This window comes from Nilaparvata lugens, chromosome 1 (assembly GCF_014356525.2).
Source record: "Nilaparvata lugens isolate BPH chromosome 1, ASM1435652v1, whole genome shotgun sequence".
NCBI lineage: Eukaryota > Metazoa > Arthropoda > Insecta > Hemiptera > Delphacidae > Nilaparvata > Nilaparvata lugens.
In genome coordinates this window covers 3,818,285-3,839,852 of record NC_052504.1, presented here as the reverse complement: position 1 = coordinate 3,839,852, position 21,568 = coordinate 3,818,285, and the positions used below count along the sequence as shown (strand labels likewise).

At 35.2% G+C, this 21,568-nt stretch overlaps 1 protein-coding gene across 3 annotated transcripts; it reads left to right on the top strand.

Annotated features, from left to right (window-relative positions):
* Window positions 1-3,575: 3,575 nt before the first annotated feature.
* LOC120351302 lies at window positions 3,576-20,190 on the top strand. Of its 3 annotated transcripts, none has more exons than XM_039428041.1 (5): window positions 3,576-3,689; window positions 7,033-7,122; window positions 12,256-12,494; window positions 16,638-17,140; window positions 17,183-20,190. In XM_039428041.1, the coding sequence occupies exons 1-5, from the start codon at window positions 3,609-3,611 to the stop codon at window positions 19,741-19,743; spliced, it is 3,474 nt and encodes a 1,157-aa protein (XP_039283975.1). In that variant the 5' UTR covers window positions 3,576-3,608; the 3' UTR covers window positions 19,744-20,190. The 3 variants fall into 3 exon arrangements, with proteins under 3 accessions (XP_039283975.1, XP_039283983.1, XP_039283971.1); XM_039428049.1 differs by having other exon boundaries at window positions 16,638-19,438; window positions 19,502-20,190; XM_039428037.1 differs by having other exon boundaries at window positions 16,638-20,190.
* The last annotated feature ends 1,378 nt before the right edge of the window (window positions 20,191-21,568 follow it).

Genomic DNA, 21,568 nt, shown 5'->3' with positions numbered 1-21,568 from the left:
AAGTCAATAAATAAATAACGAGCGAAGCTCGGTGCCCCGATTTTTTATTGATAAACAGAACATAATTCTCTAAAATGATCGTGTTTATATTTCACAGCTGGCTATACGTTATCTTATACTACCAAGCTTAGTGTCATATACTACCAAGCTTTGCTTGATTATGTAGTATATGACGAAAATTAAACTCAACTAAACTAAACATCTTATGAATTTCGGGGATTCGATATTTTGATTTTTCACATACTCACTTTTTACCTTCCACAGCTGTTTCAGCCAAGGATGAATTTATTATCCTTTTAATGTCGTTCAGCGAGTTTTCCCAAGGATGAGACCTATAGAGCCATCAAATCTTTATATCATAAACCTATACTATGTTCAAATTTCGTGAAAATCGTTAGAGCCGTTTTCGAGATCCGTTAAACATAAATAACTAGATATGAAAATAGCCAGATATAAAAATAACCAGATATATAAATACAGAAATTGTTCGCTTAATATAATAGGATATTTTATTCATCAAGAGAAAAATTCACGGTTTTGTTCAATGATTAATAAAAATAAATTTTTCTCAATTGAGATAAAATATTTTATTAATTCTACATTGTTAAAATACGATCTGGCATCAGAGCAAAGCGAGAAAGAGATAGCCGCTTTGTTGAATGATAGACAATGATAGCATTGCTAATCAAACACTGCCATTATAACGAGGACCTCACTATAAAGTATTGTACTTACGTTTTACTGGAGTAACTTGACTTCAAAAGAGCATGCAAGTATGTATGCTATATGCTACCGCACAGTTGTGCAGTGTTCCTCCCGTACTTTTATTATTGTAAATTTAATAATATCAACTAGGTACCGTTACAGAATACATTAAAATTAGACCGATTGTTTAACTAACACAAGCTATTCCTCATTAAACTCTGCACACATTTCAACAGTCTTTGAGAGTCTGGAATGCAATCACTTCAACTTCTAACAGTGAACAGATAAAACTGATACTTTGAATCGTTTCGTTCGGAGTGTAAAAACTGACTGAGATTAGAACAGTTTGTGATATTCACTCCCGAACTGTCAGAATATTCTGTACATAACATATCATGGTCCCCATTCAAACAATGGTGACAGATTGCAGTGAATCTCACTGTGCAACTTGGGAAAGGCCAAATCACGGCATTGTCGAATCTATAGATATAGTTTTAGTGTGGGAGTTAGGAGTGATATGCAGTATTATATTTTGTATATAGATATAGTAACTGTAGAGCAACAAGGTCAACCACTCTCACTGAATTCTCTATCCACACACAATGAATTACTTGAACAGGTTATTATCATGGTAGAGTATATATATTTATGCACTCAGTTAGTATTGAATTTATCAATGAACGAGGTGACTTGATTGTAATAAGATTTTAATGCAATATAAAATAATGAATTTTAGAGAAATAAAAATAGAAATATAAGTACTCTTTTTAAAAAGTGTTTATACTTAGACATGTATTGGCTATGATGCCATTATCAAGTAAATTACTTGAAAACATATCATAAGTACAGTACCTACCGTAAACATTTAAAAAACAAAATTATTTCAATTTCTATTCAGAGTAGCCCTAATGAATTTTAGAGCTAGAATTTTAGGCTTAGGATTCGTCTCAACATTTTTCTTCATTTGATGAATTGCGTGAAATTTTTGAGAATCCCATGAATTCTTTGACTTTACAAATAATACCTATTTATTGAACATTTAAAGCATACGGTACAAAGGCATTGTTATTCAAAAATTATAATTTTTTTTAAGAGATTGATTAAATCTCATTCTCTTTAGCATTTACTGCAAAATAGCTGAAATTCAACAAATGTCATAAGAAAATAATGATGTCTTTTGGACACTGAGTCACCTTTAAGGTGCGTACAGACTTTCGCTCTGCTCCGCAACCGAACGTCACTCCAGCAGAGCGATGATGATCGACGGGGGAGCAACAGTAGTTCGACCGGGGAACGCGAGATCTAACATCTTCCGTAACGTTCATGATGGGTGCGTGGGCGGCGCGACTGTGGTTCGATGGAGGAACGAGGGCGGCACGAGGGAGGAGCGTGCTCGGTGCGGGTTGGAAGAGCGTATATGTGTACGCAGCTTAAGGTTTATTATTGTTCTTGACTTGTTCACTTGTGGACATACCTATAGCTTTTGGGTCATTCTTTATTAGGCTATATTATAATATCATATCATCTAAACAAAATATTGAGAAATCAGAGATCAGATATCTATTGCAAGCATTATGTATTTAGTGACTGGACTATGAAGGAGACTTGAAAATTATTATTATGAAATAAAACAATCTTACTTTTAAGTTATAGTCCAAGTAATAGTCTATACTGTCTTTTCTCTGCCGCTCAACTGTATGTTGAATCTCCCGCTTGATAAAGTCGAGAATTAAGAGTCGACTAAGTGATCAAATCGATACATTAAAAGTCGATAGCCACTATCGAGTATCGACATGTTTTTAACCAACAAAATTTTTAACCTAAAAACTGGGGTTTTCTGAAAAGATTATTATTTCTATATTTTTCAATATTATTTGTGTTTATAGGCATAAATAATTTACTGAGAATAATATACATTGTGAGTAGTTTGTTTATAACTATTTATATATTGTAGAACATTGAATAATTTGTATTTTTAATCCTATTTATTATTTTTTATGTACAAGTTTCTGTTGGTTATTGTAAAAAAACAATTTTCAGTTATCATACGGCAGTAAAATTAGGAGATATTTTTAATTTGAAATTATTGAATAAATCAGTATCTGATTTATACTGTATGAAAGTACCTAGGTATTACTTCTAGAAACTTCAATTAGTAAGGTAAATTAATAAGTGAATTAAACTGATTAATCTTCCCTGAAGCATAATTAATTTGGGCGTAGGTATTTTAAATAAAGAACTTGAGTAATTGGTAATTTATTTCTCTGAAAACGTTCTATTTTCCATACAAATGAATTTTTAAATCCACAATTGCTTGTTAACTATGCTCCATCATAATCATCCCACATATCTAAAATTTACCTACCGCGCACTAAGAAAGTTTATGTGCTACAAAAATAATTCAGAACTAGACCATTCAACTATCTCGACTCCATCAAAGCCTAGACTATAATTACCACTTTTGTAAATAGGTTTAGGGTGTCCAGATTTCCAGTGCACTTTCCATCTCTACCTACTAGAAGGCAGTGACAAGGCATAGAACGGCAACGCTGTTGTCATATCTTTCTCCAAATTGTAATGTGCATAAATAAAGCAATCAATAGATCCACTGGCTTAACGTGAACCTTAGGCTAGGCACACACCAGTTAGTCACGACAAGTCACGTTTAGTCACAATACTTACTTCACATAGTTGCTTATCGGTGTTTGTTGCTTCATAAGCAACTATGTGAAGTATTGTGACTAGTCTTGTCTTGACTAACCGGTGTGTGCCTACCCTTACCATATTTTTATTAGCTTATTTCACCACTAATAACTTGATTTGCTTTGTTTCCAGGTGTTGCAAAATGAATAACTGTCAACCTTGTTAAATTCCAATCTAAAAAGACCAAAAAGTCACTCAGAATGGACGAAAATGACGAGACAATAGAGTCTGACTCTGCTGATGGACTGCCAGACATTGTTCCAGAAAAGTCCAAACCACAGGTAAAGTTAATGAATTCACAGTTAGTGAATTTCGAATAATGTTAAAAATTTAGTGCCGGTTAAATTTTAATCATGATTAATTCCACGTGGATTAATCAGAGAAACCGTCTTATCAAAAAGGCCTTCTCTGATTAGTTCTCGTGAAATTAATCACGGTTAAAACTTAACCGGCTTTCGTGCAACCGGGCCTTTGTCTTACTACAGGTCCAACATTATTGCACAAGAAGTCGGATAGTGAATGGTCCGCTTCATAATGTTTGAAAACCCATCTATAGTGAGGTCCACGTTATAATCATTAGAATTGGTTTTGTTATCCTTGTCTATCGTTCGACAAAACAGATAGCGATATCTCTTTCTAGCTCCGCAACGTTGCCAGATCTTTTTTCAACAATGTTGTAATATGATAGAACTGAAACCGTTTTGGTCTTAAGCCTGTAAGTACTTTTCTGGAAGTTTTGTTAAGTTGAATGATTAATTGAAGAAATATTTAATCTCACTTATGATCATTAAAAAATAAAAAATATTGATAATTTTTAGCAAGAATGAACAGTTAATATTACATGAGATATACTGGTATCAGCTATCCTCTGGGCAGTGGCAAGGCAGAGAATCGGAAACGCTGTTCTCTTATCCACTGCCATTATAACGTGGACCTCGCTATAAAGAAGGACCGGTTTCCGAGCTCGGGATTTAGGTAAGTTCTAGACTTTAAACAGCTGGAGTTAGAAAATTGGCTTTTCGAAACAGGGCGTAGTTGTAGTCAAAGTCATGTTTAAATTAAATTCCAAAAAACTAGAAAATTGAACACAAAATAAAATGAAGAGAGAATAGTGTAAAGTTTCAGCTATTTTGAATTATTTAGGAATGTTTCATTTCGTCAAGGAAAAACGTATCCAATTTATTATAGAAATGAGAAAATAAATATTTATTTTGCTGCAACTATTTACTGTGACTACGCCCCGTTTTGGAAAGCCAGTTTTCTGACTCAAGCTGTTTAAAGTCTAGAACTTACCTAAATCCCGAGCTCGGAAACCGGCCCTTAAGGCTGTTGGGTACACTTTTTTTAATTGGATAATATTTTTCAATAAAATTGTTAAGATCATTATAAGAGTGAGAAAAAGTGGCAACTGAAATTTTTAAGTGGTCTAATAAGCGAGTTATGGGTTGTTGAAGTGTTGAACTCCGTTTTCAATATCATTGAGATCGTTAAATCGTTAAGATCATTATAAGAGTGAGAAAAAGTGGCACCTGAAATTTTTAAGTGGCTCCAATAAGCGAGTTATGGGTTGTTGAAGTGTTGAACTCCGTTTTCTTTCCAGATCATAAACGGTTTCGAATTTTCCATTGGAGTTTTTTCTTAATACATTCAGTATATTATTGGCTTTGTTCTTATATGCGTTTTTTCGCGATTTATGCCAAAAAACAAGTTATCAAATTAACAAAAAATGTTACTTTTTTGTTTATAAACGATATGGGGAATAAAATGTTTCAGTTTGGAAAGATAGATTTTTTGAATTTTCAAGAGAAGTTCTGTTAATATAGTCGAAACCGTTTATGATCTGGAAAGAAAACGGAGTTCAACACTCCAACAACCCATAACTCGCTTATTAGACCAGTTAAAAATTTCAGTTGCCACTTTTTCTAACTCTTATAATGATCTTAACATTATATTGAAAAATATTATCCAACCGTTCATGATCTGGAAAGAAAACGGAGTTCAACACTTCAACAACCCATAACTCGCTTATTAGACCAGTTAAAAATTTCAGTTGCCACTTTTCTCACTCTTTTAATGATCTTAACAATTATATTGAAAAGATTATCCAATTTAAATAAAAAAAGTGTACCGGAAAGCCTTAAGTCATTCCCTTCCTCCCCATTATGTTATCATTCTCTGTTGAAGCTGGGACACTTCGTTTAAAAGTGAATATTATTCAATACATTATTATTATTATATTATTATTATTATTATTATTAGCATATGGCTTTCAATGGTGGGGAGACCCAAGGGTTCCACCTCGCCGTATATAGTCCAAAGTTCCCTAATGGGTAACCGTCCACTGGAACCGTATTCAACCGATCCGTTCGGCCGTTGGATCGGACGAATCTGCTGCCGTTAATTCGGCCGTATATGGTCGTTCATTGGAACCGTTTACGTCAGTCTAGTTCAGTAGTTGGCTGAACTATTGAATGAATATTGAATTAATTACTATCATAGCCACCAACATTTTTCATAAATAATGACTATATTGAGATTTTGAAAATTGAATAAACAAATATCCACTAATTTAGTTATTCATTACAATAATCTTATCTTCCGATCCTATTTGTTAAGCAATCTTTGTCCGCAGATGCCTTTGAACACCACGACGATAATATCTTTTAGGTGCGTACAGACTTTGGCTCTGCTCCGCAATCGAACGTCACTCGAGCAGATCGATTGATGATCGACCGGGGAGCAAGAGTGGAACGCGAGAAGAGCTAGCATCTCCCGTAACGTTCATGATCGGAACGATTGTGGAGCGTGCGTGGAGCGAGTGCGGAGCGTGTTGAGCCAAACTTATCAACTTTTCATTACCCATAGTTACAACTTTATAAAACAGAACAACTTCAAAAAACAAAAACAAACAAGACTGTGGAACAATTTTCGGTTAAGAACACTTTGTTGTCTCAGCTCGACTAGATAGTTCGGCCGGATAGAGCCGGAAAATCCCATTCAATTCGGACCGAAAAATTGATCGGCCGGAGACCGATGAACCTGTTGCAATGGACGAGCATCTATTCCTTTCTTTGTTGGGGGATCGTTGGGACGAGTTCGGTAGTTTTCGGCCGATGCTAGTTCGGACGTAAACGGTTCTAGTGAACGGCCCACCTAAGGTTATAGTGAGCACAATACTTTAAATTTACACATTTCACTTTATGTATTCTCAGATACATTCACTTCTCTGGTTGGAAAATTTGAAATTTATTTGACTCCTTAGGAATCAGACTGATGACGCTCCTTCTTGGGAAATGGAAATTTCAATTTTTGCAATCATTGTATCCATTTCATATTTCCTATTTTATTGATAATAATGTGAAATATTTCTTCTATGTTTGGTTTTGAAGCATCTAAATTAAAAAATCTACTTTGTGAAAATAATTAAGGGCAGAAAATTTTGTGAAGTGAACAACTAAAAGACTTAACCTATGACTATGTGTAACCTTATCTAAATTTGGGAAAGGAATAGCACAAGGTTACCTTATTTTTCCTCTCCCTATAATTTAAATGATGTACTTATTGTATGAATCTATAAAGAATATTATTTATAGAAAAATTAATTCATTTATTCCTCTATTTCAGATGGACGCTGAAATCATAATATGCCATCTGTGCAATAAACCGTACGGTAATGTCAGTCTGTTTCATGCACACCTGAAGAATGTGCACAAGGTAAGTAATAGTATATTTCGCACCTAGGGCCGAAAATGAGACTTTTCCGGCTCGAAATCGGTTTTCAAGTCCGAGACCGTAGGCCGAAAATATTGAGAGCCGGAAACACATTTTTGCCCGTGGTGCGAACGCTATTTTTCGCTACACAGGAAAATAAAACAATACATAAATATATACTAGTAGTACTGTGAACAGTAGACCTCACGCAGTATTCTCATCCACAAGTACCTGATTGAAACTATAGACCTTATGGGAATACAGCAATAGACTGGCTTCTCCACACATCTGTGTAATCACTTGTCAGCTGATTTATGATGAATAATTCTATAGTCTGATTTTTACTCTAATATTGGCGTATGAAGGAGGCTCCTTTTTCCTTTTATATTATCCTTGAAATGCAAAATTTCCAAAACCTTGTATATACGTCGACGCGCAATTAAAAAAGGAACATACCTGTCAAATTTCATGAAAATCTATTACTGCGTTTCGCCGTAAATGCGCAACATTTAAACATTAAGAGAAATGCCAAACCGTCGACTTGAATCTTAGACCTCATTTCGCTCGGTCAATGAGAATAATTGTTTATTAGGCATTTTCGCAAATGCCTAATAACAATGCCAAATAACTGTTTATAGGCAAAGCAAAACTGGAAGGTCATAGCTCTAGCAAATCTAAGGTAATTTGAATATCAGGAAATTGTCCTAGTATTTTTATTTTTATTCTGATTTGTCTAAATAACCTAAAAGATTAAGTTCAATTATGTTTTAATGTGGGAGGATGAGTTTATCCTTTTTTATTCTTTCAAATGACAATAAGATGATGATATTATTATACAGGGTACGGCAGTCAATCCCGCATTTTTGAAATAGGTGTAAAAAATAAACGGACGTAGATATCAAAATTATATTCATAAAATATTTTTCTACATTAAAAAAATTAAGAAACATTTAAGAAACATTGAAAATAATTACTGTTTGAAAATAACATCAGCAAGATGGCGGCCTTCCCGAGTACGGCATTAGCGCAGGCGATTTGCGAAGCTGTTCATAACATCACGAAGCATAGGCTGAGGAATTCTTAGGCTGAGAACTTTAGGTATTGGAGTGACCAGAACCCGCAACAATTACATCAAAAACCTCTCCATTCATCTAAGGTAACAGTTTGGTGCGCAATGTCCTCGTCGGGTATCATAGGCCCTTATTTTTTTGAAAACGAAAGAGAGCGATCTGTTACTGTGAATGCTGAGCGCTATTCAACAATGTTAAGGACATTCTTCATTCCTCAGCTTCGGCAACATGAAGTGAATGAAGAAATAATTGTTTCAACAAGATGGAGCAACAAGTCACACAGCCCGCGTGAGCATGAATGTTCTTAACTGAGTTTTTCCAAACCGAGTGATTCCCCGCAATGGCCCGGTTCCGTGGCCGCCCCGTTCACCAGACCTCACTGCGTGTGATTTTTTCTTGTAGGGTTACCTAAAAAGTAAAGTATACGAAGAAAGACCTCATACTGTTGGTGAACTGAAGGCAAGAATCCGGCTAGAAATTGAGAGAATTCCTCAGCCTATGCTTCGTGATGTTATGAACAGCTTCGCAAATCGCCTGTGCGAATGCCGTACTCGGGAAGGCCGCCATCTTGCTGATGTTATTTTCAAACAGTGATTATTTTGAATGTTTCTAAATGCTTTTTAATGTAGAAAAATATTTTATGAATATAATTTTGATATCTACGTACGTTTATTTTTTACACCTATTTCAAAAATGCGGGATTGACTGCCGCACCCTGTAAATGTTTTGATTCTGGTGAATTACAGCATTTAATTTGGATTTTCGTTTAATAATAATATTTAATTCTTCAGCATTTGAATCATTGCAATTTCTCAGTCATTCCCATTTGTAGACATTTCATTTCATTTCTTCAGTGTCAAAATCTGAAACTTGAGAATTGTCCTGAATTTATTCATCTTCATTTTCATATTGTGATAAATTTATTCATATTAATAAAATAGAATTATAGTACCCTTTAAAAATAAATAAAATATTGTAATAATAAATATTATTCTTAGTTCTGTAAATAAATAATACTAGTAGTCTGTGAACAGTAGACCTCACAAAGTTTTCTCATCCACAAGTATCTGATGTCACCTGTTCTAATTGATTCAGTTGAATCACAATTTACTCTTTAAAACTGTTTTTTGTTTTTTCCTAGATTAAAAATAGATAGAGCTGGAGAGGAAAACAGAGGCACAAGAATTGAGGGGAGAGCATGGAAGAATATTGAAGGAAGAGGTGAGGAAGGCATTGGGTGAAATGAGGAAATAAGAAAAAGAGAATTCTTTGTAGCCAACTGGACAAGACACTAAGGAAAAGGCTAATAAAGTACTATGTTTGGAGTGTGGCACTGTATGGTGCAGAAACTTGGACGCTGAGAAAGGAGAATAAGAGGAGGCTTGAGGCATTGGAAATGTGGATATGGAGAAGGATGGAGGGGATCAGTTGGAGGGATAAAGTTACAAACGAGGAGGTGTTGAGGAGGGTTGGGGAAAGAAGGAGTCTGCTGGATGAAGGGAAGAAAGAGGAGATGGCTGGGACATTGGATGAGACGGCAATGCTTGTTGGTGGATGCCATGGAGGGGACCATTCAGGGAAGAAGAGGAAGAGGGATAAGAAGATACAAAATGTTGGAAGACATCAAGGAGGGGATGAGCTACTATGCAACGAAGCGACTGGCAGAGAATAGAAGAGAGTGGAGGGCTGCTGCCATATAGAAGGACCTGCTTACGAGCAGAAAACTACAGACAGACAGATTAAAAACTCCACTTATGTTAATAAACTCAGTTCACGTTTGAATTTGGATCCCATATTTATTTATTTGCCAAAAAGAAAAGATGAATTAACATATGATAATTTATCCAGTTTCATGAATCTTTCCATCTGATAAAATATTCCTTAACTATTTTAAAATTAATTTTCTCAATCAAGAATATTATAATTTCTTCGGCATTATTCAGTTCATTTAATAATTTTTTATTTTATTCTCAATCACCTATAAAATTTGTTTTTCAAATGTAAGAATGAATATTGATACTAATGGGCACGCATGACAAATATTAAAACTAAATGAAAAAGACTGAGAAATTGTCAAAAACCACTGATTTATTGGTAATTAGAAAGACCGGTTTCGGTTATTACACCTTGTCAATCTCTGATAAACTTTTATCAGATAAACAGTTTATCAGAGGTTGACAATGGTGTAATAACCGAAACCGGCCTTTCTAATTATCAATAAATCAGTGGTTTTTGACAATTTCTCAGTCTTTTTCATTTAATATGAATAATTACCACAATATCAAATTCTCAACTACACAAAAAGTAAAATATTGAAACCCTACCTTATAGAAATAGACACGCCCAGACATCTGTGAAATGCATGCAATGAATAATATACTTGTCAGCTGATTGATTATGGATAATTCTATAGTCTGATTGATCCTATCTTCAAAGTAGATGATATATAATTATAGTGATATCAGAGTATAGAGGAATTCCTTTTCTTTTCATATTATCCTTAAAATGCAAAATTTCAAAAAACCTTGTGTATACATCGACGCGCAGTTGTAAAAGGAATATTCCTGCCAAATCTCAATGAATTCTATCAACGCGTTTGGGCGTAAAAGCAAATCAAGTTGAAACATAGACCTTACCGTTCGGTCTATTACTAGTAGTTCTGCGAACAATAGACCTCGCTCATGAATAGCCTACAACTTTCAAACTAATGAGAAGGGCCATTAAGAAAGTATAGTATATTGTGAAGATTTATCCATGAAATCTATTATTTTTCCTTTGAAAGTGCTAAAGACATTGTTTCCAGGGACACCGGACTTATAAATGTCTCTCAAGGAGGTACCTTCATATCGTCCCCATATTTACAATATTACAAATTTTCTAACAATTAATTATAAGAAATCGGTCAACTGATAGAAAAATGGAATATGCAGTAGGCAATTTAGACCATGAATCGTCTCACAGACGATAGTGAGACGGAAATGATTCTAAATAACATGGGTATGTTGGTGACAATGACAGGAGGTTGCTAATAATGTTTTTCATGAAAAATGGATTCAATGTTATGGCGGCTTGTTATGCCTATGCAGAATGTTTATGCTCACAAGTCGGTTTCCGATCTTATACTAAAGCGAAAATAAGAGCTAACTAACTAAGCTGTGATGTCTCCGGTCGGTTCGGTAGGTCTAGAAACTATTCATCTATGAAACAGGGAAATATCGTGTTGAAAAGGGAAGAAATGGTACAATCAAGTGAGAAGTTTTCTTCAATTAATAAATACAGTATGATTTGGAGCGGCTCAGACGTTTCAAGGTTCACCGCTGACAACTCTTGTCCTCTATCGATAGCATTCCAACGATACCATTCATTCAATACAGCACATATTAGAGCGGCACAATTTATATTAAAACCGGAGGTCTTATCAAAAATCGTTACACATACGTTTCTGCGCCTTGTTTCAAAGAACTTGCATAACAAATTTCATCCAAATCGGACAATAACTGCGACAGTCACTGCGGTACAAACAAACAAACAGACAAAAGCCGATCGAGTCGAAACTAAGACCTCAGCTTCGCTTCAGTCAAATATTGTCATAGATTTATTCATATTAATATTGTCCAGAATTTATCCATTTTCATATTGTGATATACTCATATTATAAAATTTCCTGAATTTATTCATATTTATATTCATATTCATATTTATATAACAAACAGACAAAAGCCGATCGAGTCGAAACTAAGACCTCAGCTTCGCTTCAGTCAAATATTGTCATAAATTTATTCATATTAATATTGTCCAGAATTTATCCATTTTCATATTGTAATATATTCATATTTTATAAAATTGTCCTGAATTTATTCATATTTATATTCAAATTCATATTTATATAACAAACAGACAAAAGCCGATCGAGTCGAAACTAAGACCTCAGCTTCGCTTCGGTCAAATATTGTCATAAATTTATTCATATAATATTGTCCAGAATTTATCCATTTTCATATTGTAATATACTCATATTTATAAAATTGTCCTGAATTTATTCAAATTTATATTTTTAATTCGTTAGGTGAATGCTAGAGGCGAACGCGTAGCCAGCTATCCCTGCAAGGAATGTTCGTGGATATTCAAGACATTGTCGAGTTTGCGGCGACATACCGCCAACAAGCACCCGAAGCAGGACCAACCACGGTTCAACTGCGGTCACTGTACGTACAACACCACTGTGCTCTACTACCTCAAACGACACATATTGAAGCATGAAAACGACGAAGCAAAACTGTTCCCGTGTGCCTACTGCGAGGCTAGGTGAGGCTTCATCATAGACAAAATATAGCATAAGAAAAATAGAATAGGATAAGCTTTCTTGTACCCGCTTCTGAGATCTTCAGAAGCATCACCTTCGTCTCATATACAACAAATGTCACACATAAATATACAAAATATCGGGGCACCGAGCTTCGCTCGTTATTTTACTTTCCTTGCCCTATTACCATAGGTAAGGAGATTATTGCCATAGAGAAACAATAGCGTAAGTAGATATAAAGAAAATAAAAATCTCAGTACCCTTTTTTTTTAAATATTTTATCACAACATGTTTCGGTCATTTATGTCATTTTCAAGTGATATGAAAATCACTACGTAAATTAAGGTACACCAATTTCTTAATTTCTATAAGTTTCAAGGTTCCCTGAGTCCAAAAAACTGGTTTTTGGGTATTGGTCTGTGGGATTTTTAATAGGGGGGCAAATAATAATTATTTATTAATCCATTTTACAGACCTGTTTTCTTACTTGTCGGCCAAAGCAGCTACCATAGAACGGAAAGATGATCATGATTCAAGATCATGTTGTGATAATATGATTTAGCATCTTAAGTTACCAGCTGTAATAAACAGTTCACCCGTGCTTGATACGGTAGTTTGGAGTTGAAGTGTAGTTGATTGGTACCAGCTGTAGATAATGGCTCCTTAAAAGATCTATACAAATAATATTATCAGTCCCCTATCATTGAGAAACTGGAAAATGTTGGAAAAATTATTCACCTCATGAAAGAGAGGTTGTTCATATCGCATCTTTAATATTACTGAAGGTTAACAGAATAATTTATAATTTTTTTACTTTTCTTGCCCTATTACCATAGGTAAGGAAAGTATTGCTTTCCGAAAAACAATTAAGGTAGGCCTACCCAAATTTCAAAATTTCTATACGTTTCAAGGTCCCTTGAGTCCAAAAAAGTGGTATTTGGGTATTTGTGTGTGTGTGTGTGTGTTTTACTGTTATCTCAAGCCGATTACTGTCGATTATTGTCGATTTTTACTGTTTTGACCGGGTAAGAGCGTATGAACGGCACAATATGAGAGACTACCAGCGTCATAAAGATTCACAGGAAAGAACTACGTGGACTATGAGCTTGAGATAACAGTAAAAGTTGCGACATAAACGCCCTATACCATGGGATATCTACTTATGCTATTGTTTCTCTATGGTATTGCTTACCGAAAAAAATTAAGGTACACCAATTTCTTAATTTCTATACGTTTCAAGGTTCCCTGAGTCCAAAAAAGTGGTTTTTGGGTATTGGTGTGTGTGTGTGTGTGTGTGTGTGTGTGTGTGTGTGTGTGTGTGTTGTGTGTGTGTACACGATATCTCATCTCCCAGTTAACGGAAAGACTTGAAATTTGAAACTTAAGGCCCTTACAATATAAGGATCCGACACGAACAATTTCGATCAAATGCAATTCAAGATGGCGGCTAAAATAGAGAAAATGTTGCCAAAAACAGGGGTTTTCGCGATTTTCTCGGAAACGGCTCCAACGATTTTGATTAAATTCATACCTAGAATATTCATGATAAGCTCTATCAACTGCCACAAGTCCCATATCTGTAAAAATTTCAGGAGCTCCGCCCCAGCAAAGTTTGATTTTGGATTCTCAATATCAGTTTTCGGATATAATTTGAACTAAAAAATTTAAGTGGAAAAGATTCAGCATGAAAATCTCTACAATTTATATTCAGTAACATTCTCACCTAAAATTGAAAATAAGCTCGAAATGCGAGAAAATAAGATTATTCAATTGCAAACTGTTGGCAACTGTTGATTCTATTAACCCTTCCACTACCAAGCGGGGTAATTGGACTACCCCAACCCACATTTTCCCCATTTTTTTGTAGATAATGTTGTTGTATTTCATTGAAACCTTGAGTACTTGTTAAAAACATATCACTTTAGTTGTTTTTTCTCATAAAATCATTTCATTCCTCTTATTTTTCAATTATTAGCAGATTTATCCTTGGGGTAACTCTATTACCCCGCTTGGTATTCCATGTCATGCAATTTTTTGGTATATTCCATCCATTATCGGAATGCATAAGATATAAATTTAATGTCCAATTATCATTTTTTCGCCAAACCTGATTCATAATGATCACTTGAAATCTAAATTTGAAAAATTGCTTCTCTATAGCCATAATTAATTATTTGACAACATTTCCCCTACATCTATTTGATAGAATGCTCAATTTTTTTGTCCTGTCAGTTTTGATTGAAAACATATTTTTCAACAAAAGAAATTTATTTTAATTATATTAAAAGCTTTTGTAATGCATTTCATAGATGAATTAATGGAAAAAAATATAGAATAAAGATATAAAACAGAAATCTTGTTGGGGGACCCAGTTACCCAGTTGGTATTCCGTGTATGTGAAGAAGGTTAGTAGTCCAAGGGTTAAATCATTCACTATGAAGAGATAGCAGACTTCGTGTGTCTGCAGCGCTATTGTCCTGTCACCAGCTGTCTCAGATCTTAGAATAGTAGATTGTTATGCGCGGGAACACTAGCGTCAGTGATCAATTTTCATAACGGCAAGGGAAGTTGTGTGAGTGCGCCACACCAGATTTTTATTCATTGATAAACAGAACACAATTCTCCAAAATGGTCCTGTTTATATTTCACAGCTGCGATTGAATTTCAGGGATGCGATATTTTGATTTTTCACATACTCACTTTTTTACTATCTACAGCTGTTTCAGCCAAGGATGAATTATCCTTTTAATGCCGTTCAGCGAGTTTTCTCAAGGATGAGACCTAGTGCAATCGAATCTTTATATCATAAACCTACTATGTTCCAAATTTCGTGAAAATCGTTAGAGCCGTTTTCGAGATCCGTTAAACATTTAAATAACCAGATATATAAAAACAGAAATTGCTCGCTTAATATAATATGATACCGAGCTTTGCTCTGGAGTTTTACACTATATAAATAGAAAATTTGTAACGAAAGATTGAATTAATAGTTTATATTTATTCATTCATTTTCTCAGTCGTACAATTATTTTTACAGTTTTATGAGGAGGCACAACAGGCTTATGCCCAAAACTGTCCCTTTTCAAATTATACTACAGTCCAAATCAAAATCTAGGTTAAGCTACTATCACTCATAAAAATAACAAATTATTCAGCTCATCATACTTTTCTAACCGATGGAAAAGAAAGTAAACAGAATATCTGAACGTAAACAGACATGCCTGAATAGGAGGTTGTTTACAAAATAATGGACTCCATTATCATTTATTTGGAAGAAGAGAAATACATGATTACATAAATTCAATAACATTTCAAATATCTTACGAAGCATTCAATACAACTTCAATCACTTGTTGGTTTTCCATTTTAATTGATTATACAATTAAATAGGTTAGGTTCTAGTTTTGTTTACAAATATATTAAGCAGCAGACGAAACATCTGTCAGTCATGACTCATGACATGGCTTACTTTAGCCATAGAGAAACGATAGCATAAGTAGATATCCCATGGTATAGGGCGTTTATGTCGCAACTTTTACTTTTATCCCAAGCCGATAGTTCACGTAGTTCTTTCCTATGCAGCTGTGTGACCCTGGTAGTCTCTCAAAATGTGCCGTTCACACACTATCACCCCAACAAAACAGTAAAAATTGACAATAATCGACAGTAATCGGCTTGAGATAACAGTAGAAGTTGCGACATAAATTCCCTATACCATGGGATATCTACTTACGCTATTGTTTCTCTATGCTTTAGCTTACGCTATCTATAGTAGGCTATGCTCATGAGCAACCGTTCAGCCACAGAATGCATACAGAATGGAAGGTATCAATCTAACCAAGACTTGAGTGCACCAAGACGACGGCATCATCTTGATAGAAATCAAAATTACTGCTATATGTATGTGTTTGTCAAGTTCCGTTCAATCTAATAGAATCTATAAGGATTAAGTTATTAACATTTTGTTGATAACAGGTGTAAACGCAGCTTTAGACCTTACTTCGCTCGGTCATTAATAGATAGATTCTATCATTTCTAATAGTTTCTTTTGGGAATAATGAACTTCATTGAAATTCTAATGAAATGAACTGATGAATTCTGATGAAAATTCAATGAACTTCTAATGAAATTAATTTCAATTGCAGGTATGACAATGTAGAGTCCTTGAACAGACACATCAAATCCAAAAGACATGAACGGCGAAAAAATATCAACTACAACAAGAAGTGCCCCAAGTGCGATTTCGTCTCCACCAAAAAGCTGACCGACGAGATCCATGACCACTTCAGGAAAGTGCATCACATACCGATCAGCTGGCAATCCTTCACTTTCAGCTGTGAGGATGACTTCCTCGACTGGAAACAGAATCTAGAGATGTCCACTTCGATGCAGTACCGCACTAACTACAATACAGCCATGTATTATGTGTGCAATCTATCCCACAACTATGTAAAAAATCGACAAAACGGCAACAAATTCTCGGGAGGGTATTGTCCCTCGGCGATCGGTGTTCGGGTGAAAGAGAACGGGCAGTATTGTGTCAGTTATATGCCCTGTCATGTGGGACATTATGAGGTTTACGAGTGTGTGACGTCATCGATAGATTGTCGAAAATCTGACGACTGTCGATCGAATGATGACCAGTTGGATCGTGGAAAACTGGACGACTTTCGATCGACCGATGGGTTAGATCGTGGAAAACTGGACGACTTTCGATCGACCGATGGGTTAGATCGTGGAAAACTGGACGACTGTCGATCGAATGATGACCAGTTGGATCGTAGAAAACTGGACGACTTTCGATCGACCGACGAGTTGGATCGTAGAATGTCTGACGATTGTGATGTTGCTGAAGCTGTTAGACATATACAAACAAACGACGAAGCAGATAGACATCTACTTACAGGCGAGAATGATTCAAATTATAGCAGAGAAGCCGGGGGAAATAGCGACAGTGAAATGGAAGATGATGAGGATTCGGTGCTAGTGGTGGGGGCTGATAGTGCACTGATAAACAGTATTATAGGTGTGAACAGTAGTGACGATATAGCGGGAAAATCTAAGGGAAGCTACAACGATTGGGTGGAGAAAATGAGATGTGATAGTGATCTACTAAATATTAGAAAAACGTTGAATCTGAAGGAACCGGAGGTTAATGTTGCAAAGATGAGATCTGATGTGGGAAATATTATAAATGCTGTAAATTTTGATAGTAAAACAGGGGAGCCTGATGAGACTGATACAAACTTTAGAAGTGATAATGATGTGGGGAATACTGGAAAAAATGTAATTATTGATGCAACCAAGAACTCCGTGAGCAATTATAGATATTGGATGGAAAAACTACGATCTGACCCAGATATGCAAAGCATTAGGAATACGTTGATTATTAGAGTAGATGAGCCTAAGGGAAATGATCAAAATCTGGAAGGAGACGTTGTGCGAAATGATGAAACTGTGAGAGTTGATAGAAAGGAATCTAACAAAGATTGGGTTAGAAAACTGAAAAATGATGCAAACACAAGTCTGTTTTATTTTAAACCTTTAAAAGTGGTTAGTCGTCAGTTTCCAAAATTGAAAATGGACGATTGTGTGTTGATTTACATGAGTGGAACACAAAAATCGATTTTGGAAGCCTGTGGGAGAAATGTTATTTGTGTAGATAAGGGATGTCTGGTGAACGATGAGAAAAATTTAAAACTTTTCGTAATTTCAGTGATTGATAGTTGTAGACGAGTTGTTCCGGTCGCGTTTATGTTCACTAATAGTTGTGATTTTAGTTTGGTTATGAGTATTTTCTTCCGTAAAGTGGAGGAGCACTGTGGCTGTTTGACACCCCGATTATTTATGTCGGATATTGAAGGAAGTGTCTACTCCACATGGTGTGAGATCATGGGAACTCCAAAGATGCAGATTTTCCCCACAGCTAATGTCTCAGAAGCTTGGGAAAATAATTTGAGCAAGATAAACGTTCTCGAGAAGAGAGAGTACGTGTCTGGTGCATTGAAAAGTCTGCTATATGAAACTGATAAAGAAACCTTTCATAAGTTGTTGGAAGAGTTTCTGGGGTATCTGGTAAATGATGTCTCTTGTCTGGGATATTTAGAATATTTTCAAGATAATTTCGTCGAAAATATGTGCTACAAAAATTGGGCTCACTGTTACATCGACAATTTTTGTTTTGATGAACCTTTGGAAAGGTTTCGACAGAATTTTTTGCAAGCGTGTTGTGGTGAAGTCAAGCCACTAAAGAGTTTCCACGAAATCTTCAGTGTTTTCTTCAATTTTTCTCAGAGAAAAATTTCGGAATGGTATGTTGAAATTGAGAAGCGTAACTCAATCAGACAAAGACACAAGAAAAGTTTGTTAATACCTTCAGCAATTTTGGTGAAAATCGGAGGTGATAATTGGGAAATTATGTCAGAAACTGGGAAAACGTTCTACTCTGTGAAGAAAGCTGATAACTGTAATGTAAAATGTAAGTCGCTGTGCACTCGTTGTAAGAGCTGTTTACATGAGTTTGTATGCACATGTGAGGATTATGTAAGCGGCAAGAACATGTGCATACATGTTCATTTGGTTGCTAGAAGTTTGCTTGGTTCAAAACGAGGTACTGTCAGGGAAGAAACATTTTTCGATACTCAAGCAACTAGAGATAGAAGAGTTGTATCACAAGATAAGAAACGAAGTAAATCTGATAGTAGTAGATATAAATCTAGGAATGATACACTTGCTTCTCGTAATGATACACTTGTATCTCGTAATGATACACTTGTATCTCGTAATGATACACTTGCATCTCGTAATGATACACTTGTATCTCGTAATGATACACTTGCATCTCGTAATGATACACTTGTATCTCGTAATGATACACTTGTATCTCGTAATGATACACTTGCATCTCGTAATGATACACTTGTATCTCGTAATGATACACTTGTATCTCGTAATGATACACTTGCATCTCGTAATGATACACTTGTATCTCGTAATGATACACTTGTATCTCAAAATGATACCCAACTAGTTGTAAGTGAAGAAATAATCGAAAATGTTGTAAATTTTGAACAATTAGTTCAGGAAATAGATCCCAACGAAGTTACTGTTGTGTTGGAAGAAGTTAGATTCAGAGATAAATTACAGAAATTTGTAGATTATTGTCAGGATGGCTTAAAGAGTAGGAAGCAGATTGCATACTTGGAGAAAGTTATGGAGCAGGCTATGTGTCATTCTGATTCAATACATTGATTCAATACATCACCAACTGCTTATTATTAAATCACCTTTTTCTATTAAAATTAAGATTTTTCCAATAAATAAATTAATCACTCACTGTGACAACGAGATCTTTCGGCAGGTCCGCCATCTTCCTGGTTGTACTCTTAGACAAAAATCTGAGTGCTAGTCGTTCTTTTTAATAGCAAAAAGTGATTTAGTAATAAGCAGTTCGTGATGGAAAACAACATTGCAGAATTCAATATATTTTTGAAGCAACCTCAAATTACTTTACTGTAAACTGAATACGTTTTGTCTACTTGTAATAGTGAAATAACTAGTCTCGCAATCCTTGAGCTGCTTTTAGACAGGGTAGGTGGAGATGGCAAATTACTGACGGCCAATACTTTTTACTTTCCTTGCCCTATTACCATAGAAAGGAAAGTATTACTTTCCGAAAAAAATTAAGGTACCCAAATTTCTAAATTTCAATACGTTTCTAGGTCCCCTGAGTCCAAAAAAGTGGTTTTTGGGTATTGGTCTGTATGTGTGTGTGTGTCTGTGTACACGATATTTCATCTCCCAATTAACGGAATGACTTGAAATTTGGAACTTAAGGTTCTTACAATATAAGGATCCGATACGAACAATTTCGATCGAATGCAATTCAATCAAAAATGGCGAAAATGTTGTCAGAAACAGGGTTTTTTGCGATTTTCTCGAAAACGGCTCCAACGATTTTCATCAAATTTATACCTAAAATTGTCATTGATAAGCTCTATTAACTGCCACAAGTCCCATATCTGTAAAAATTTCAGGAGCTCCGCCCCATCTATGCAAAGTTTGATTTTAGATTCCCAATTATCAGGCTTCAGATACAATTCAAACAAAAAATTTCAAGTGATAAAGATTGAGCACAAAAATCTCTACAATTAAGTGCTCAGTAACATTTTAACCTAAAATTGACAATAAGATCGGAATTCGAGAAAATGTGATTATTCAATTGCAAACGGTTGGCAACTGTTGATTCTATTGAATCATTCACTATGAAGAGATAGCAGACCTCGTGTGTCTCCAGCGTTATTGTCCTGACACCAGCTGGCTCAGATCTTGGAATAGTATTAGACTTGAGATGCGTCATTTTTTTGGCATTTTAGGCGCCATCTTGAATTGCATTTGATCGAAATTGTTCGTGTCGGATCCTTATAGTGTAAGGACCTGAAGTTCCAAATTTCAAGTCATTCCGTTAATTGGGAGATGAGATATCGTGTACACAGACGCACATACACACACACACATACAGACCAATACCCAAAAACCAGTTTTTTGGACTCAGGGGACCTTGAAACGTATAGAACTTTGGAAAATGGGGTACCTTAATTTGTTTTCGGAAAGCAATACTTTCCTTACATATGGTAATAGGGCAAGGAAAGTAATAAGATTATCCAATTTAAATATAAAACAGTGTACCGAACAGCCTGAAACAGCTGGAGTCAGAAAATTGGCTTTCCAAAACGGGGCGTAGTCGCAGATTTTATTTTCTCATTTCTATAATTGGAAACGTTTTTCCTTGACGAAATGAAACATTCCTGAATTATTGAAAAGCCTATTTTATGACTCCAGCTGTTCAAAGTTTAGAACTAAGCAAAATCCTGAGCTCGGAATCCGGCCCTTATAAATATTCTGTATTATGTAATGTGTAAATCCCATAAATTTATGTTGCAGACATTTTGTATTTATTTAAAAGAACTCATTTTTATAAAAAAAATATTGAAAGTGCGCTTTCTCTTTGATGTACTGAATGTATTTAAAAATAATATAGCAATTAAAACATGTCCGATACTCAATTGAGACTGTA